The 20527-nt window shown below is 40.8% G+C and overlaps 1 protein-coding gene across 6 annotated transcripts in view; it reads right to left on the reverse strand.

The window, feature by feature from the left end:
* Positions 1-5033: 5033 nt before the first annotated feature.
* LOC110493173 (equilibrative nucleoside transporter 1) overlaps positions 5034-20527 on the reverse strand; it is a 37641-nt gene continuing 22147 nt past the window's right edge. For all 6 annotated transcript variants that reach the window (XM_090204951.1, XM_036949819.2, XM_090204953.1 and 3 more), the window contains 8 exons: positions 17386-17520; positions 17189-17286; positions 16668-16746; positions 14471-14550; positions 10454-10562; positions 10164-10249; positions 6861-7060; positions 5034-5213 (listed from right to left, as the gene is read on the reverse strand). In XM_090204951.1, coding sequence (XP_090061077.1) covers positions 5102-5213; positions 6861-7060; positions 10164-10249; positions 10454-10562; positions 14471-14550; positions 16668-16746; positions 17189-17286; positions 17386-17520 — 899 coding nt within the window. In that variant the 3' untranslated portion in view covers positions 5034-5101. The remainder of the gene's footprint in view (positions 5214-6860; positions 7061-10163; positions 10250-10453; positions 10563-14470; positions 14551-16667; positions 16747-17188; positions 17287-17385; positions 17521-20527) is intronic.

Consider the following 20527-nt stretch of genomic DNA (forward strand, 5'->3'; position numbering starts at 1 on the left):
ACATTGGCCTATAATATCAGATGTGAAATGGCTAGCTAGTTAGCGGTGGTGCGCGCTGGTAGCGTTTCAATCGGTGACGTCGCTCGCTTTGAGACCTTGAAGTAGTGATTCCCCTTGCTTTGCAAGGGCCTCGGCTTTTGTGGAGCGATGGGTAACGATGCTTCGAGGGTGACTGTTGATGTGTGCAGAGCGTCCCTGGTTCACGCCCAGGTCGTGGCGAGGGGACGGACGTAAAGTCTATACTGTTACATAAAGACGAGATGAAATTGAGAATAGTGAGGTAGCCTACGTAATGGAGTGCAGATGAAAGAGAGCGACTGGTAAAAAAATGCAGCCCATGATTTTTTTGATCTATAGATTATTATCGAAAAAGAGGTAATCTTAAGGTTTCCTAGCGAACCTAAGGTTACGATCAACTGTCAAAATTGAGTTAAATTGTGGACTGGGGTGGTCCAGCAGTTAGGGCCGCTGCCATCAGTGCTCACAGATTGGCCACTATGTTGGTGTGTGTTTGATTCCAGCCCATTCATACAAAGTGTCACGTAAATTGCCACAGTAGATTTGCCATGGTAAATGAGGATCATTACACAGGTACACATTGTGCTGGGGACAATAAAAGGCCATTCTATAATCTAATGCCAGATGTTTTGAAGGAGCAGGCAATTGGCATACTGACTCCAGGAAGTTCTCGCCAGATAATTTAATGTTAATTTCGCCTCCAACGTCGTTTAAGAGAATTTGGCAGTACGTCCAATCGGCCTCACAACCGCTGATCAGGTATAACCACATCCGATGACTTCACTTGCGGGTTTGCCTGAGGACGGGGTGCTACTGAGGAGTATTTCTGTCTGTAATAAAGCCCTTTTGTGGGGAAAAACTCATCCCATTTGGCTGGGCCTGGCTCCCAAGTGGGTGGGCCTATGCCCTCCCAGGACCACCCATGTCTGCACCCCTGCCCAGTCATGTGAAAGCCATAGATTATGGCCTAATGAATTTATTTCAAGTGAATGATTTCATTCTATGAACTGTAACTCAGTAAAATATTTGAAGATGTTGCATTTTATATTTTTGTTATATTATGGTCTGCTAAGCCGTTATGCACAGGCCTACTGTACTTTCAGTTTGATTCCGGCATTTGAAGTCATTTTCTAAATTTTTTTGAACGAACACACCCATCCCAAACATACCCCCGGTGGCCCCACCCTACTATCCCCAAACTCAGAAAACATTTAAAATTAACACTACACTAGAATACAAATGATACACAGAAAAATAATTTGCCAATACGACACCATCAAGAAAACATTTATCACACACCTACATAATCTCCAGCAATTCAGAGATTTCTGAGGCAGCTACCTTCCACGTTTCCAAAGTGCTAAGTCTGGCTTCATTCATACGGGCAGTGGATAACTCCTGCATAACTATTCCCTGAAAGTGTGCTAGCCATTTCCTTATATGAAGGTCATGTGGTGGCAACCAGCGAGGAACAACACGTTTTTGGGCAGCAGTCAACCCAACCAGCCAAACCTTTTGCTGTTTCTCATTCAGCTGCAAATGAATCATCGTTAAGCAACAGCAGAATTGGTTCAAGGGGTACAGTTTTAGCAATCATGTCAGTGAGAATTGACGACACTTTCCTCCAGAGCCCATAAACCCATAAACCACTGGACAATCCCATATCATATGTTTGTATGTGTCTAGTGTATTGAGGTTACATAGGTCACAGTATGGGCTTCGAGCCTGTTTTGCATGAAAGTGATGTCCAATAGGATCAGAGTGATATTTCACTCTGATGAGTGAAATATTGTCTCCAGGACAATCTCCCAGTCAATAGCCTCATCATTGACAGCTAGATCATTTACCCATGCTTTAAACATTGAAAGCTTTAACACGTGAAGATGAGAGTAAATAGACAAAAAACCTCTGGACGGGAATGTAAAAATGAACTATCATCGGGTGCCTTCCCAGACTTGTACCCCATGTGCAAAAAAAAGCGCTGACTGCTGTCTAAGCATAAGAAAGGATGACGACCCTGGCAGACAAAACAAAGACTGAGTTCCTGAAAACTAAGGAAACATTTATTGAAGGGATAGAACAGTGTTGGGAAGATGGGGGAGAGTGAGTCAAAGGGCAGTGGGCCAGATATGAACCCATGCCAGCTCTGGCATGTGTGTGCCTGTTTCAGCAGCTGTAACTGCTGGACCACACAGGCACTGAGGCCACCAATGTATTCTGCTTATTGCTTGACTTGAACATGTAATAAAACAATTTATTAAAAAATATATATTTTCCTTATGGAAAAATACACATAACCCCTACAAATATGTCAATTTATTTTAATCAACATAGGAATTCACACGAGACGCTCTGTAGCCTGCACGTAGCCTACATAGACTACTTGAACTGGCACCCAGTGGACTTGCAGTCTAAAGTACAATGTAGGTATGATACTGTATTGTATACAAACACTGCTTCCAGCTGCTCCATTGCGGCAATTCTAAATATTTCTTTAGTCATTCAAATCCTCCTACTGCAGAATTATTTTCCTCCTATGACGAAACGGGTCGAATTAAGATCCAACATCTGTAAATTGGCAGAAATGTGATGCCCAAATCTATATCAACTCGTAGGCAATGGTGCACTGTAAATCTGGTCACTATAAGACGCGTGGAGCTTGAATTTCACATACACAAATAACTCTTACAGATCTTCTGAAGTGTCAGGTATAGGGATCAGGGTTTGAGGACTTGAGCAATGTTGCCAAGCGTTCAGCCTACAACTCAGCTTACAAAACTACGTAAGTAATGAAAAACACTGAACCCCTGAATGTCATCCTTATCGTGCATCTCCACATAAATACTGCTCATGAAATATGCGCTCAACAGACAGTTTAATTGGTGATTGGAAAATCCTGAGGTATTTCTCAGGGTTAAGATGGCAAGAGGATCATGACTGTGAGCAATAGCAGAAATTCATCATGTACTCTGAAGTAGGTAATCTGCATAGGGGAATATTTATGTTTCTATTTGCAGACAGAAAGAGTACAGTGAAAAAGTAGCATTGGAGCAAACATTGAACTATGTTGTGAACTAAGGAAATATGTTGTGAATTAGAAATGTGCATCCAAGGCTTATCCCTCTGATGAACGTACCAATTCTACGCCTCTGAGACCACATCCCACATGAAGCCACTTAATATGTTGATAGCCAGTGGATGATATAATCTTTTCCATATTTTTTTTTCCATATTTATTAGTACACACTTTCCTAGAGCATTCAATAATATTTATACTAATATTTCCATGCCATCTGCATTAAAGTTTTATTAAAGACTCTTCACATATTAAAAACCTGGAAAAATACACATGGTTCCATTTTTAACTTACAAAGTACATTTTTTAAATGAATAAATGATTGCAAAATATAATCTTTGAGTTTCATTTAAGTTACCTTTATCTGCCAATAGTGTTGAAGTGAAGATTACATATCCATCTGTCCAAATATTTACAAAAACAATATTACTTTCCAGGGGATGTACTTACTTTTTCACATGACTGTATGTACATTAGGACATAACATTTAAGTGATACCCTGCTAGGTATAGATTCAAGATATTGTTCCTCATCTCCTGCTACTGTAAAGTAGGCTTTTAAAGGCTGCTAATCATACTGTCATAATTTAAAGTAAAACCATACTGTTTTTGTGACACTCCATTAAGACATTAACAATACACTACCGTAAGCAACATTTTTTTTAAATCATGGCGATATGGCAGTTTGCAACGACAGTCATTGTAACAAAGCTCTTTGTGTAATTTCTTAACAAAAATGGAGGCTGTCAAATGACCATGGCCTGGAGCTGATTTGGCTTTGTCCATGTTTTTGTCAGCTCTTTAGGGCACATGACTAAAGATAGACTCAGTGAGATGACGTTGCATGCCCAAAGTAAACACTATATCAGGTACATTTACACAACAACTAAGAGTGTTGATGGACAAGGCTAAAATGATTTTGTTTTGACCCCGCAGCTGTTTTGGTCCCATTGTGGCAGAGCGATGTGCCCCCATGCACATGCGCAGATACCAGAGAAGGCTGTGAGAGGAGCTATAGTAGGACGGGATGAAACGGTATCCAACCACATGTTTGACTCCCATCTATTCCATTCCAGCCATTACAATGAGCCCGTCCTCCTATAGGTCCTCCCACTGGCAGATTCATGCTCATCTCAATATCTGCCGTGCTGCTTGTTGCAATGTTATCTCGCTGAGTCGATCTCACTGCACATCACTTTCTTGTAGGGATTGTGTTATTCATGATTACACTGTATATTGCACTCATACTGATTAAATATATTTGCCAAAAAATGGCAGTTAATATAGCCATAAATTGTGTTTGCTTCGTATTGAGCTAATTCTTTAAAATGTCACATTTATTTAACTAGGCAAGTCAGTTAAGAACAAATTCTTATTTTCAATGAGGGCCAAGGAACAGTGAGTTGACTGATTTGTTCAGGGGCAGAATTACAGATTTTTACCTTGCCAGCTCGGGGATTCAATCTTGCAACGTTTCGGTTACTAGTCCAATGCTCTAACCACTAGGCTCCCTGCCACCCCATGTCTTCTTAAGGATTCATGGCTTCATAAGAATTCAAATTGGAATACTACAGAATCAAAAAGGGAAGCACTGAATTGCATGTGATCTCCCATGGATAGCAGGAACCTGTAGATGCCTAATTTCACAAATGCTTTACTTAATTCAGTTTTAGTTAGTTTGGTAGCTTTCAAACAAAAGAATCCTCACACTACCGGCTGTTAAAGGTAATGTTCCTGTGTTCACGGAGACCGCATTCACGGTAAACGCTGTATATGTCGGTACAATCAGAAAATGACCTTTAAATAGCGCATAGCCAACAAAGTGCTATCAGTTTGAATCCTGGCCTTGAGCTGCTTACCACCTTCCGTTCTTTGGAAGACCAGATTTGAGGTGAATCAGTATCGTTTGTTTAAAAAATAAACAAATACATTTCAGACAATTTGTTACAATGCAAGTTTTATAGGTCAATTTGGGGTTTTGGGGTCATGTTCTCTACAGGGCGCCATTTTAGACCAGGCCTCTGAAGAGGAATGAGAGGGACGCCCCCAGAGCCAAACCCAGGGACATGAAGAAGGCCATAATGGCTCCAGCTGTCTCCGCTTCATGAGCAGCAACTTTTCTGTGGAGAGAGAGAATGACAGCCGATCAGGTGTGGTAAGATTTGAGGAGCAACCTCATTTCTGTCAACCTGGGAGACATTTTTCTCTCGTATTGACCCTGAGTAAACTAACCATAACATTTTAAATAGACAGGAGTTCCAAAAACTAAATAAAAGCAATTTTCTCAGTTCCACGCTATGAGCAGTTAATGCCTTTTTGCTTAGTAGGACAGAATTGCTTTGCGTTTACCATGCGTGTCGTGCCTTGTCCTTCTAACAGACATTGTGACTTAAATAATTAATCACCCTATTTCTAAACTTTATTTGCCTAGCTAAAATGTTTGAATCCTTGACTAATGCTCAGCCAAGATCTTTCTTTACTTCAAAATCTATTCTAAATGTGCATCAGTCGGGCTTCAGACCAGGGCATAGCACCTTCTCGGCAGCATCACTGGTTTTAAATGATGGAGTAAATTGTTTGGATAGGAAGAAACAGTGTGCTGCTCTATTCATTGACTTGTCTAAAGCGTTCAACACTGTCGACCGATCTTTACACATTCAAAAAGGTTGTCTGAAATTGTCCTGGATCAGGTGACTGGTAATTGGGTTATGGTGCCCACATTGATCGTGTCCCTGCTTATAAATATCTGGGCATCTGGATTGACAAAAATGTATCTTTTAAAAAGCAGATGGATGAGTTGAGAATAAAAATGGGCTTCTTCTTTAGAAATAGATAATGGCTCTTTCTGAACAGCAGAAAGCAGATCAATCAGTCAACTTTCCTGCAATTGCTAGACTACAGTGACACCATTTATACGACTGCAGGTGCCACTACACTGAAACCATTAAATTCATTTTACCACACCACACTTCACTTTATTACAGGCGACAGGTTCAGTACACATCATTGCATTCTATTGCAGAAAGTAAGCTGGCCGTCTCCTAGATCGATACACTGCTCTCTTTTTGTTTATATAGCCCTCTTGCACAAACGTCCACCGTACCATACTTCACTGTTCAATTATACGAGTCACCAGACCTGATCACAGGGTCCCGTTGATCTCTACAGAACTGGGGAAATTAGCATTCAGTTATTTTGCACCCTGTGTATGGAATGATCTGCGGACCTCTGCACCCTGGTGCTCCGTTACCTCTAGGGCAGTTCAATTTAGTAAGATGTTTTATTGTCACATACACCAGATAGGTGGAGTGATATGTGTCGTTTTACAGGGTCAGCCATAGTAATACAGCACCCTTGGAGCAAATAAGGGTTGAGTGCCTTGCTCAAAGGAATATCAACATATTTTTGACCTTGTCGGCTCGGGTATTCAAACCAGCGACCTTTCGGTTACTGCTCTAACCGCTAGGCTACCTGCTCCTTGTTGAGGAATGTGAATTGCTTTTCTTAAATTGATTGTAAATATTATGTCATTATTACGTTGTGTTTGTATATTTTGTATAATTTGTGTACTTTCAAAATAGGCCTAGGTCTCAATGGGATTTCTCTGTTAATAAAGAGATGTTGTATTTTTACTAATCCCTTCTATGTCAAATTTTAGATAGCAAATGGTTAGTTTGCTCACAGCGTGAGTCATTGTGAGAGTAAAATGTTGCCCGGTACCTTGAAAGTTTATCTATTTGGGTTTGTGCCCAGGCAAGAGGTCTTACTTGGGCCCAAAGCACATGCAAAGGCTGGCCAGGTATCCATTGGAAAAGGCAAAGACTATCATGAAGACGATGAACCAGGCGTCGTGTTCAAAGAAGATAGGCAGGTTGTAGCGGGGCTGAACATTGCACAGCATGAAGAGCGGCACGAAGATCACACGGGTCACCAGAAGAATGGGCACCAGTTTGCTGTCCTTCCCAGGCTGAAAGTAGAGGGATGCCAGACACACCACATTCACATTCAATGAAAAGCACTCAAGTGCATGTTTAATAAAACATTGCTGCTGTGTATGTTTTAAGCCGGTCACCACAAGATAAGGTAGTTATTTATATTCAGGGTAGTTCAGTGTTGACCTGTATTTTTCTCTCAGATGGTAAATTTACCACGTCAGTAAAGGCTTATGGGTAACCTTTATTGTTCTGATTCTTCAACATCACAGATTTTGTTTGCAAAATCAAGTATATTTATCTTCAAGGGATTTCTTTTTTTTTTGTGGGGGGGTGGAGCAGTAAGCAACTGATGAATAGTACGTTAGTCTAGCCCCTTCTATACTAATGACCATGGGTCCTGTACTGATCTTGTCACAATACTGATTGTCCTCACATTTTCAGAAATATGTCTGCACCTGTTATTAAATTGTGTTTCTTATCCTCAGATCCTCAAAAAGTTCTACATCTGCACGGTTGACTGGCTCCATCACCGCTTGGTACGGCAACCGCAAGGCATTCGACTGCAAGGCGCTACAGAGAGTGCTGAGTACGGCCCAGTACATCTTTGGGGCCGAGCTCACTGCCATCAAGGACCTCTATACCAGGAGGTGTCAAAGGAAGGCCAAACAATTGTCAAAGACTCCAGCCACCCAAACAATAGACTGTTTTCTCCGCTACTGCAAGCGGCCCCAGTGCACCAAGTCCGAAACCAACGAGACCTTGAACAGCTTCTACCCCAAAGCCATAAGACTGCTAAACAAGACTGCTAAATAGCTAATCAAATGGCTACCCGGACCACCTGCATTGACCCTTTTTTCACTAACGTTTGCACTGACTCTATGCACAGACACTGGACTCTACCCACACCCTCACACATACTGACACCCCAACACACACATACACTACATATGCCCCCCCCCCCCTCCCCACACACACACACTCACTTTCACACCCACAACATACTCTGTTGCCTCTGTCTATTATATATCCTGTTGCCTAGTCACTTTACACCTTCCTATATGTACATAGCTACCTCAATTAACTTGGTACTTGTACTCCCTGTATAAAGCCATGTTATTTTTACTCATTATTGTTATCCACTGTCTATCTATTCCTGGTGTACATATTTATAAAAAAAATAAGTCTATCTTTAACTCTGTATTATTGTAAAAGGACCCGTAAGTAAGCATTTCACTGTTAGTCTACACCTGTTGTTTATGAAGCATGTGACAAATAACATTTTATTTCTATCCATCCACTGTGACATTTGCAACATTCATTTGACATGCAATATCGACCGTCCCATAGAGAATGAATGTGTTGGGACGGAACACACAGCTTTTCTCAGACAGTCGAAATCATGAATCCGCATTATTTTTATGGATATATTAAAATAAATGTCAATAGAAAAACTGGTAGAATTTATTTTACAATCTGTCACAACCCGACCGTTGCTGAAGTGCACGAGATGAAGAGTAGAACTGAATTGAAAAGGAATCTCAGCACACTCGAGATCAATGCACAATTTTAAATGTATTTAGGCTTAGCTTTGGGTCGTCGGACTTTCATCGGAGGATACAAAAACACACAATGACTGGCCACATATAGGCAACGTGCGTTAATGCAATCAGATGTGATGAGCAACACCCGTGTACAACAAACACCAGGATGCACATCGGTAATCAATTATCTCAGAAAAAGTGTGACTTATTTGAGAGTTTATTGTCTATATGTGGCCTCTGTCAGTGTGTTTTTATATGCTCTGATGAAGGTTTGACGACTGAAAACTAAATATATTGAAAATTGTGCATTGATCCTCAGTGTGTGGAGATTCCTTTTCATTTACAAAAAACAGGTCAAACAAAACAAAATGCAGCTAGTTTGCTGTCTTTCCCGCTTCAGTTTGAGATGATTGTGTTAGCTGTGTAGTACGCGAGCTAACAAAGGGGAAGAGCCTCCATAGAAAATATTATTGTTTGACGTAGCAACCTTTTAATCAAACTAACGACCAGTCGGCATAGCTGGCAACAATGCAAATCGAACGAACTACCAGTGGGCATGGGTAGCAACCTCTGGACTATATCTTCGTGGAAGTAATATGAATAAACCAAATTTGTAATGAAAATATTATATGTTCATAATTATTTTAATATGTTGGTAACCGTTGTATAAAAGTGATAATAGCTTTGAAGCCGTGGTATAGAGAATTTATTGGCAAGGTTTGCTGGCCCTCGACTTCATCTCGGGCCTAACACCCGTGTCTGGTTACAGGATCCAGGGGACACAGCTTCCTACTACACTGTAGGACCATTTGAAAAACAATTGAGGGGTTGGACATGTCGAGAGATGAGTCCTTATTGGTCCGTTATGTCACATGCTTCTGTCTATAACAGAATGGGTGCTTCCCCATTATTTAGATCTTCTTTGCTACCACCGATTTTTGGAACGATATATCTATGGACAACTGCAAAAGTGTTGCTACTGCTCTCAAAAACATTGCTGCCCTGAATGTAGCTGGTGCTATCGACAAAGCTCAGTGGGCAAAAGTTTAAGTAGAGAGAACTTTCTGGAGGAAAATGTAATGCTGATATAAAGAGATGAGCGTGGCTAAGGCTTAAGAGGGTGTGAACGATGCTGAATGGGTGCAAACAAGGGTGAGCTCTATAACAGGTATGAAAATCTCTACAAAATCTTTCAAGGGCATTTTCTCCTATATGTCTCCTGGTTTTACAGGTTTATCAACTTTCAAAGCAAAATAACTTTCCCTTGTTTCCTCCATCTATAGTGTATATGACATACCATTTTGAATGTCTGATTCTGTACAAAAAAAAACAAAAAAAAAGCTAAATCGCAATATTTGACTTAATCTCACATAAAGTTTTTGGGTCACATATAGGCTATCCTCCAAACCAAAGCTTCTAGGACATTATCACGTAATTGTGTGTGGAGAGCTAAATGTAATCCAGACCTGTAAACTGGAATCCTTAGTTCACAATATGAAAAACGTGAATATGAATCAGTTAGTTTCAGGCCTTTCCGTTAAAACCGACCAATTTCTTTCACTCTATTTACAAGTGTTTTGTTTTGGTGACTTACCCACATACACACAGCAGTAAGGCTTCTCCCAACCCAGTCGCTGAGGTTGAAGAGCAGGAAACAACACACGGGGATGAAGTACAGCTCTGAGACGAGAGAGCAATGTACAATAGGAGACCACGTCTGTTCATTTGTGTTTCATTGGTTGTGAATGACTGAATATGATCATGTTGTAAATGCTGGCAAAATGACAAGTCATATACTCTAATATGGACTCATAAACCGTGCTCTTATCATAGATACATACACGCATACATGTACCACACCCACCCACCCACACCCACACACACCCCAGGTGCCTCCATCAGCGATGGTAGACTTCACATCCACAGTGACTGCCGGGAAGGTGCCGATGGTGATGGTGAAGGCAAAACACACAGAGAGAGCCAGGACCCAGATCTAGAGTAAATGGATCAGAGCTTAAGAAGAAAGCACATTAGTCCAGCTGAGGCCACCACAGACACCTTTTCCCCTGCAGATATACAGTTGAAGACAGAAGTTAACATACACCTTAGCCAAATGCATTTAAACTCAGTTTTTCACAATTCCTGACATTTAATCCTAGTAAGTATCTTAGGTCAGAAAGGATCACCACTTTATTTTAAGAATGTGAAATGTCAGAATTATAGTAGAGGGAATAATTTATTTAAGCTTTTATTTCTTTCATCACATTCCCAGTGGGTCAGAAGTTTACGTACACTCAATTACTATTTGGTAGCATTGCCTTTAAAATGATTTAACTTGGGTCAAACATTTCGGGTAGCCTTCCACAAGCTTCCCAGAATAAGTTGGGTGAATTTTGGCCCATTCCACCTGACAGAGCTGGTGTAACTGAGTCAGATTTGTAGGCCTTCTTGCTCGCACACACTTTTTCAGTTCTGCCCACAAATGTTCTATAGGTATTGAGGTCGGGGCTTTGTGATGGCCACTCCAATACCTTGACTTTGTTGTCCTTAAGCCATTTTGCCACAACTTTGGAAGTATGCTTGGGGTCATTGTTAATTTGGAAGACGCATTTGCGACCAAGCTTTAACTTCCTAACTGATGTCTTGAGATGTTGCTTCAATATATCCACGTAATTTTCCTCCCTCATGATGCCATCTATTTTGTGAAGTGCACCAGACCCTCCTGCAGCAAAGCACCCCCACAACATGATGCTGCCACCCCCGTGCTTCACAGTTGGTATGGTGTTCTTCGGCTTGCTAGCTTCCCCATTTCCCCAATTGCTTGTGTCATGCACAAAGTAGATGTCCTAACCGACTTGCCAAAACTATAAATTTGTGGAGTGGTTGAAAAACGAGTTTTAATGACTCCAATCTAAGTGTATGTAAACTTTCGACTTCAACTGTACCCTTGTTAAGCACTATTGTGCTTGCATCCCTCAGTTAATTCAACCTGGAGAAAGATAGAGAGGTGTATGTGGATCAGCTGTAGAACAAGGTTCCCTAACTCGCCGATGGTATATTTGGCCCCCCAAGTTTTCTGAGGAAAAAATATATACATAAATTATAATAATTTTGTGTGGAATTTTCATTTTTGGAGATAAAAGACTCAAAAAAAATACCAGGAAATCAGCTCCAAGTCATTTTTGTTAAAGAAATCTGCTCCCAATTATTCCCACGAATAATAGAGAGACACAACGTGATCGTGAGCAAGGTTTGAAACTATTATGCTTTAGTCAAACATTATGTCTGTTTGGGCTTCTTGTGGTCAAGTTGCAGTCTACAAATTATTTGTAAGTATGTTCCGGCACCCCGACTATCTGCTCAAGATAAAAAAACAGCCCGCTGCAGAATCTAGTTCCTGTAGAACATCAACAGTGTGATTGAAGGTGCTCTTTGGTTTATGGATCTACTTTCGTAGTCTTGGAAAAATGGCAAGTTAATCCATTTTAAAGAGTTATATAAAGAGTGTCTTGGTTTTCGTGATTTTCCAATTCATAAAGTGAATTGAAATTTATTTTTTTAAACTCCAAAACTAATTTGCTGTGAAAGTGACTGGTCATTCGACATGCTATAGAGCTTAACAAACTGTCATTGAACAAATAATTGGGCCGTTTCACGAAATGAGTACCCTTTGATTTTGTAAGTCGAAACTGTGCACCAATACTGAATTTTAAAAGCATGTTATATTCAATTAAGTTCCCTTTAATATATACAGTGCCTTTGGAAAGTATTCAGACCCGTTAACATTTTGTTACATTACAGCCTTATCCATCTACACTCAATACGCAATCTACACACAATACACCATAATGATGAAGCAAAAACAGGTTTTTAGTAATGTTTGTAAATGTATTAAATATAAAAAACAGAAATACCTTATTTACCTAAGTATTCAGATCTATTGCTGTAAGACTCAAAATTGAGAACAGATGCATACTGTTTCCATTGATCATCCTTGAGTTGTTTCTACAACTTGATTGGGGTCCACCTGTGGTAAAATCGATTAATTGGACATGATTTGGAAAGGCACACACCTGTCTATATAAGGTCCCACAGTTGACAGTGCATGTCAGAGCAAAAACCAAGCCATGAGGTCGAAGGAATTGTCCGTAGAGCTCCGAGATAGAACTGTGTCAAGGCACAGATCTGGGGAAGGGTGCCAAAAAAGTCTGCAACATTGAAGGTCCCACAGTAGCCTCAATCTTTCTTAAATGGAAGAAGTTTGGAACCACCAAGACTCTTCCTAGAGCTGGCTGCCCGGCCAAACTGAGCAATAGGGGGAGAAGGGCCTTGGTCAACAACCAAGAACCCGATGGTCACTCTGAAAGAGCTCCATAGTTCCTCTGTGGAGATGGGAGAACATGCCAGAAGGACAACCATCTCTGCAGCACTCCACCAATCAGGCCATTATGGTAGAGTGTCCAGAGGAAGCCACTCTTCAGTAAAAGGCACATGACAGCTTGCTTGGAGTTTCACAAAAAGCACCTAAAGAACTCTCAGACCATGGAGAAAAAAGATTCTCTGGTCTGATGAAACCAAGATTGAACTCTTTGGCCTGAATGCCAAGCGTCCTGTCTGGAAGAAACCTGGGATCATCCCTATAGTTATGCATGGTGGTGGTAACATCATGCTGTGGGGATGCTTTTCAGCGGCAGGGAGTGGGAGACTAGTCAGGATCGGTTTCATCAGACCAGAGAATCTTGTTTCTCATGGTCAGAGAGTCCTTTAGGTGCCTTTTGGCAAACTCCAAGTGGACTGTCATGTGCCTTTTACTGAGGAGTGGCTTAATGAAACCCTGCTCCAGACCTCAGACTGGGGCGAAGGTTCCCCTTCCAACAGGGCAGCGACCCTAAGCACACAGCCAAGACAATGCAGGAGTGGCTTGGGACAAGTCTCTGAATGTCCTTGAGTGGCCCAGCCAGAGCCCAGACTTGAACCCGATCGAATATCTCTGGAGAGACCTGAAAATAGCTGTGCATCGACACTCTCAATCCAACACGACAGAGCTTGAGAGGATCTACAGAGAAGAATGGTAGAAACTCCCCAAATACAGGTGTGTCAAGCTTGTAGCGTTATTCCCAAGTAGACTCAAGGCTGTAATCACTGCCAAAGGTGCTTCAACAAAGTACCTAGTAAAGGGTCTGAATACTTATGTAAATGTGATATTATATTTTTTCTACGTTTGCGAAAAGTTCTAAAAACCTGTTTTTGTTTTGTCATTATTGGGTATTGTGTTGATTGAAAAAAACAATCTAATCAATTTTAGAATAAGGCTGTAACATAACAAAATGTGGAAAAAGTCAAGGGGTCTGAATACTTTCCGAATGCACTGTAGACCACATGGAGAATTCAATAAATCTGATTATTTATATGAATAAAGACTTTAAATAAAATATATATAATAAAGACACTTTTCGTCCATTAAAATAACATCAAATTGATCAGAAATTCAATGTAGACATTGTTAATGTTGTAAATGACTATTGTAGCTGGAAACTGCAGATTTTTTTTATGTAATATCTACATAGGCGTACAGAAGCCCATTATCAGCAACCATCACTCCTGTGTTCCAATGAAACATTGCTGATTAAAGAAGCAATAAAACTGACCTTCTAGGCAGAGTTTCTCTGTCCATGTGTCTGTGTTCTTTTGCTGACGTTTTCTTTTTATTGGCTAGTCTGAGATATGGCTTTTCTTTGTAACTCTGCCTAGAAGGCCAGCATCCCGGAGTCGCCTCTTTACTTTTGACGTTGAGACTGGTGTTTTGCGGGTACTATTTAATGAGGAACATTGCCTTTACATTTCAATCATTCAATAAAGTTGAACTTCAACAATATAGATTGAATCCAGCCCTTAATTTACCTTCTTGAAGATGGTCAACATGGACACGTTTTGCTCCTCTTCTCCTTTTTTGAAAACAGGTTTAGTCTCTGCTGCATTTTCTGAGGGGTTAAGGAACAAGGCAATCCATTAAAGGGGCAATCTGCAGTTCAAACAATAGCAAAGCAGAGACCCCCACCACTGTTTCAGTAAACAGCTGAGGGATGGGGCTGGAGAAATGTAACCACTTTCAAATTCATAGACAGAGCTATGGATGCAAGGACTGACCATCCATGATATTAACATTACAGTTTTAACCATGTTTTGAGACTATAGAGTTTTTGTTTACAATAAAACAAACAGGAGTACAGCATGATTGGGGCCGTACTTGCAAACATGAAACTTTTTCTAAGTACATTTTTTTGCTTTGTCTCAAAATGTGCATCAGCCAGTTGCATGTTATCCAATGCTACATGTATTGATAGCTGTTCCCATAAGATAGCCTGGCACATTTAGCCCTAACCTGACCAGCTGTCCTGTCCGGTGATTATTTCTTCTAACAAATTCCACATCAGCCTATCAAAGATCTTAGACTTTATGTCCACCAAACAATATAATTTCTGAAAATAGGTCTTGGCCACCAGAGGGATATTTTAAACCTCCAAATTCAAGGTTACTTTTGTTCCACTTGGTCTTTCACAATTGTAGTGTGGAAATATTGCATGATGCATCCTTGACTAGGCTACTAGCTTCTAACGTCAGAACAATTCAAGAGGTACGTTTTAACATAGTTGATTCAAAGTATTCAGTGCCTTGACCTTTTCCACATTTTGTTACATTGCAAGCCTTTTTCTAAAATTGATTGAACTGTTTTTTTCTCTCATCAATCTATACACAATACTCCACATTGCAAAGCAAAAACTATTTTTAGAAAATGTTGCTAATTTATAAAACATAAGAAACTGAAATTTGACATTTACATACTGTAAGTATTCAGATCCTTTACTCAGTACTTTGTTGAAGCACCTTTGGCAGCGATTAAAGCCCTGCGTCTTCTTGGGTATGACGCCACAAGTTTGGCACTCCTGTTTTTGGGGAGTTTCTCCCATTTGTCTCTGCAGATGCTCTCAAGCTCTGTCAGGTTGGATGGGGAGCATTGCTGCACAGCTATTTTCAGGTATGTCCAGAGATGTTCAATTCCGGGCTCTGGCTGGGCCATTTAAGGACATTCAAAGACTTGTCCTGAAGCCACCTCTGTGTTGTCTTGGCTGTGTGCTTAGGGGTGTTGTCTTGTTGGAAGTTGAACCTTCACCCCAGTCTGAGGTCCTGAGCGATCTGGATCATGTTATCATCAAGGAGCTCTCTGTACTTTGTTCAGTTCATCTTTCCCCTGGTCCTGAATAGTCTCCCAGTCCCTGCCATTGAAAAACATCCTCAAAGCATGATGCTGCCACCACCATGTTTCACCGTAGGGATGGTGCTAGGTTTCCTCCAGATGTGACGCTTGGCATTCTGGCCAAAGAGTTCAATCTTGGTTTCATCAGACCAGAGACTCTTGTTTCTCATGGTCTGAGAGTCCTTCAGGTGCCTTTTGGCAAACTTCAAGCAGGCTGTCAAGTGCCTTTTACTGAGGACTGGCTTCCATCTGGGCACTCTACCATAAAGGCTTGATTGGTGGAGTGCTGCAGAGATGGCTGTCTATCTGGAAGGTTCTCCCATCTCCAAAGAGGAACTCTGGAGCTCTGTCAGACTGACCATTGCATTCTTGGCCACCTCCCTGACCAAGGCCCTTCTCTCCTGTTTGCTCAGTTTGGCCGGGCGGCCAGCTCTAGGACAAGTCTTAGTGGCTCCAGATTTCTTCCACTTAAGAATGATGGAGGCTACTGTGTTCTTGGGGATCATCAAAGAGTGCAAGAAATGTTTTTGCACCCTTCTTCAGATCTGTGGCTTGACACAATCCTGTCTCGGAGCTCTACGAACAATTCCTTTGAGCTCATGGCTTGGTTTTTGCTCTGACATGCACTGTCAATAATGAGACCTTATATAGACAGGTGTGTGCCTTTCCAAATCATGCCCAATCAATTTAATGTACCACAGGTGCACTTCAATCAAGTTGTAGAAACATCTCAATGATGATCAAAGGAAACAGGATGCACCCGAGCTCAATTTCGAGTCTTTGTCTTATTTCTACATTTAATATTTTCACAAATCTAAGAAACAGAAATGGCTGTCGTTTTACCTTTCTTGAGTAGATCCAGCTTGTTCTCCTCATCACTAATTCTGTTTCCACTTTGGGTCTTGTAATATTGGTAGAACTCCTAAAGTAAGGTTCAGAACGACAAATTATCTCACAGTGGGGATGGTAGTTAAACGGAGGAGATCAACTGGAATGGATCAAATGGAGGTATTACGCATTTTGGTTCCTTTAACAACACTGGAAAATCAATCAAGTAGTGAATTAAATGATGTGAAAGGGTAACCATTTTTCACCTTAAAATGTATACCAACAAAAACCCATTGATTTCAAAGTATAACAAACCATACAACTCTATGCACAAGGACTACTTTTAACAATTTATACAGAGCATTCTACAAAAATGTATTTACAGTAAACACTGTGCAGTTGCAAAGTTTGGTAACTATTACGGTAAATTGCCCGAAAGCATTATTTGCATTACTTATTATCATTGAGTAAACTCTCCTCAGCACTTTTTCAGACAAATTGATGTAATAACTTAAAATCCAGAGTTGAGTTATTACCAGTTTAGGGAGGACCACATAGGATATTATGGCCAATAAGATCACTACACAGGCTGTGATGAAGTATCCAAAAGCAGCGTCATTTATCTCCGAGCCACCTGGGGAAGGAGAGAGAGAGAGAGTGAGAGAGCGAGAGAGAGAGTTGACTTTGGAATGCCACTGTTGCCCCCCACCCCTGTATCACCTCTCAGACTTACTTGAGATAGCACAGATCATGGAGAAGGCAGCAAAAGTTCCCGCCAGGCCTTGCCCACTCATGATGGGTGTGGTGTATTTGGTAGGCAGCTGGCCTGCCATGCCAAACAGACTGCCCTGCAGGATAGCTCCAAAGGCTGAAGAGGTTGTAAAAAAAAACAGTCATAATTCTGACCAGAGTCCAGTCATACAGCAAGGAATTATCGCTTGATGAATTAATGACTACTCATTAAGTGATCCCAATCTGCCCCATTTACTGCTCGTACACTACTCTACATATTTATTTGGACAGTGAAGCAAAATCTTTTAATTTGGTTCTGTTCTCTAGTATTTTGGATTTGAGATCAAATGTTTCATGAGGCAACAGTACAGAATGTCTGTCACCTTTAATTTGAGGGTATTATCATACACATCTGTTTTGCCATTTAGAAATGGAAGTATTTGTCATAAGTATTTGAACAAATTCACTTATAGTGTATTAAAGTAGTCAACATTTTTGTATTTGGTTTCCATATTCCTAGCACACAATGACTACATCAAACTTGTGACTCTACAAACTTGTTGGATGCATTTGCAGTTTGTCTTGGTTGTGTTTCAGATTATGTTGTGCCTTATAGAAATTATGGTAAATAACTGAAAGCGCAAACCTGCACATTTAATCATGGCAAGGCAACTGGAAACATGACCGAATACAAACAGTGTTATTCACTCCGCAAGGCAATCAAACAAGCAAAGCGACAGTATAGAGACAAAGTAGAGTCGCAATTCAACTGCTCAAACATGAGGCATATGTGGCCTATAGGACAAACCAGTGCCACCGACACAGCCCGCCACCAAAGACTGAGGACCAACATGAGTAAAATATTTAAACGTGTTAACCCTTGCATTCCTAGCCGCATCCTTAGAGCATGCACAGACCAGCTGGCTGGTGTGTTTACTGACATATTCAATCAATCCCTAACCCAGTCTGCGGTCTCCATTGTTCCTGTTCGCAAGAAAGCTAAGGTAACTGAACGAAATGACTATCGCCCCGTAGCACTCACTTCTGTTATCATGAAGTGCTTTGAGAGACTAGTCAAGGATCATATCACCTCCACCCTACCTGATACCCTAGACCCACTCCAATTTGCTTACCGCCCCAATAGATCCACAGACGATGCAATCGCCATCGCATTGCCCTATCCCATCTGGACAAGATTAATACCTATGTATTGGGGCGGCAGGTAGCCTTGTGGTTAAAGCATTGGGCCAGTAACTGAAAGGTTGCTAGATCGAATCCCCGAGCTGACAAGGTAAAAATCTGTTGTTCTGCCCATGAACAAGGCAGTTAACCCACTGTTCCCTGGTAGGCCGTCATTGTAAATAAGAATTTGTTCTTAACTGACTTGCCTCAGGAGGCTGAAGAAATTTGGCTTGTCACCTAAAACCCTCACATTCGAGACCATCCTTTCAGACTGTATCACAGCCTGGTACGGCAACTGCACCGCCCTCAACCGCAAGGCTCTCCAGAGGGTAGTGCAGTCTGCACAACACATCACCGGGGGCAAACTACCTGCCATCCAGGACACCTACAGCACCCAATGTCACAGGTAGGCCAAAAAGATAATCAAGGACAACAACCACCCGAGCCACAGCCTGTTCACCCCACTATCATCCAGATGGTGAGGTCAGTAGACTGAAAAACAGATTCTATCTCAAGGCCATCAGACTGTTAAACAGCCATCACTAACATAGAGAGGCTGCTGCCAACATACAGACTCAAATCACTGGCCACATTAATAAATTGATGTATTAAAGGTATCACTTTAAATTATGGCACTTTAATAATGTTTGCATATCCTACATTACTCATCTCATCTCATACTGCATTTTATACCATCTATTGCATCTTGCCAATGCCACACGGCCATCGCGCATCCATATATTTATATGTAAATATTCTTATTACATCCCCTTACATTGTGAGTTTTAGGTTATTTGTTAGATTACTTGTTAGATATTACTGCACTGTCAGAACTAGAAGCACAAGAATGTCGCTACAGTCGCATTAACATCTGCTAACCATGTATAAGTGACCAATAACATTAGATTTAATTTGCGACTGCACTTGAAGTAACTTTCAAAGTTCTTGAAATGTTCCGTATTGACTGATCTTCATGTCTTAAATTAATGATGGACTGTAATGTCTCTTTGCTTATTTTAACTGTTCTTGCCATAATATGGTCTTTTACCAAATAGGGCTATCTTCTGTATACCTGCTTACCTTGCCACAACACAACTGATTGGCTCTAATGCATTAAGGAGGAAAGAAATTCCACAAATGAATTTTTAAGAAAGCACACCTGTTAATTGAAATGCATTTCATGAAGCTGGTTGAGAGAATGCCAAGAGTGTGCAAAGCTATCATCAAGGCACTTTTTTGTTTACTACATAATTATGTATGTGTTATTTCATAGTTTTGATGTCTTCATTATTGTTCTACAATGTAGAAAATAGTTAAAATAAAGAAACACCCTTGAATGAGTAGGTGTTCTAAAACTTTTGAACGGCGGTGTATACAGTTGAAGTCGGAAGTTTACATACACCTTAGTCAAATACATTAAATCTCAGTATTTCACAATTCCTGACATTTAATCCTCGTAAAAATTCCCTATCTTAGGTCAGTTAGGATCACCACTTTATTTTAAGAATGTGAAATGTCAGAATAATACTAGAGATAATTATTTATTTCAGATTTAATTTCTTTCATCACATTCCCAGTGGGTCAGAAGTTTACATACACTCAATTACTATTTGGTAGCATTACCTTTAAATTGTTTAACTTGGGTCAAGTGTTTCTGGTAGCCTTCCACAAGCTTCCCAGAATAAATTGGGTGAATTTTGGCCCATTCCTCCTAACAGAGCTGGTGTAACTGAGTCAGGTTTGTAGTCCTCCTTGCTCTCACACGCTTTTTCAGTTCTGCCCACAAATTTTCTATGGGATTGAGGTCAATGCTTTGTGATGGCCACTCCAATACCTTGCCTTTGTTGTCCTTTAGCCATTTTGCCACAACTTTGGAAGTATGTTTGGGGTCATTGTCCATTTGGCAGACCCATTTGCGACCAAGCTATAACTTCCTGACTGATGTCTTGAGATGTTGCTTC

This window comes from Oncorhynchus mykiss, chromosome 17 (assembly GCF_057628025.1).
Source record: "Oncorhynchus mykiss isolate SJ-2025 chromosome 17, ASM5762802v1, whole genome shotgun sequence".
Lineage (NCBI taxonomy): Eukaryota > Metazoa > Chordata > Actinopteri > Salmoniformes > Salmonidae > Oncorhynchus > Oncorhynchus mykiss.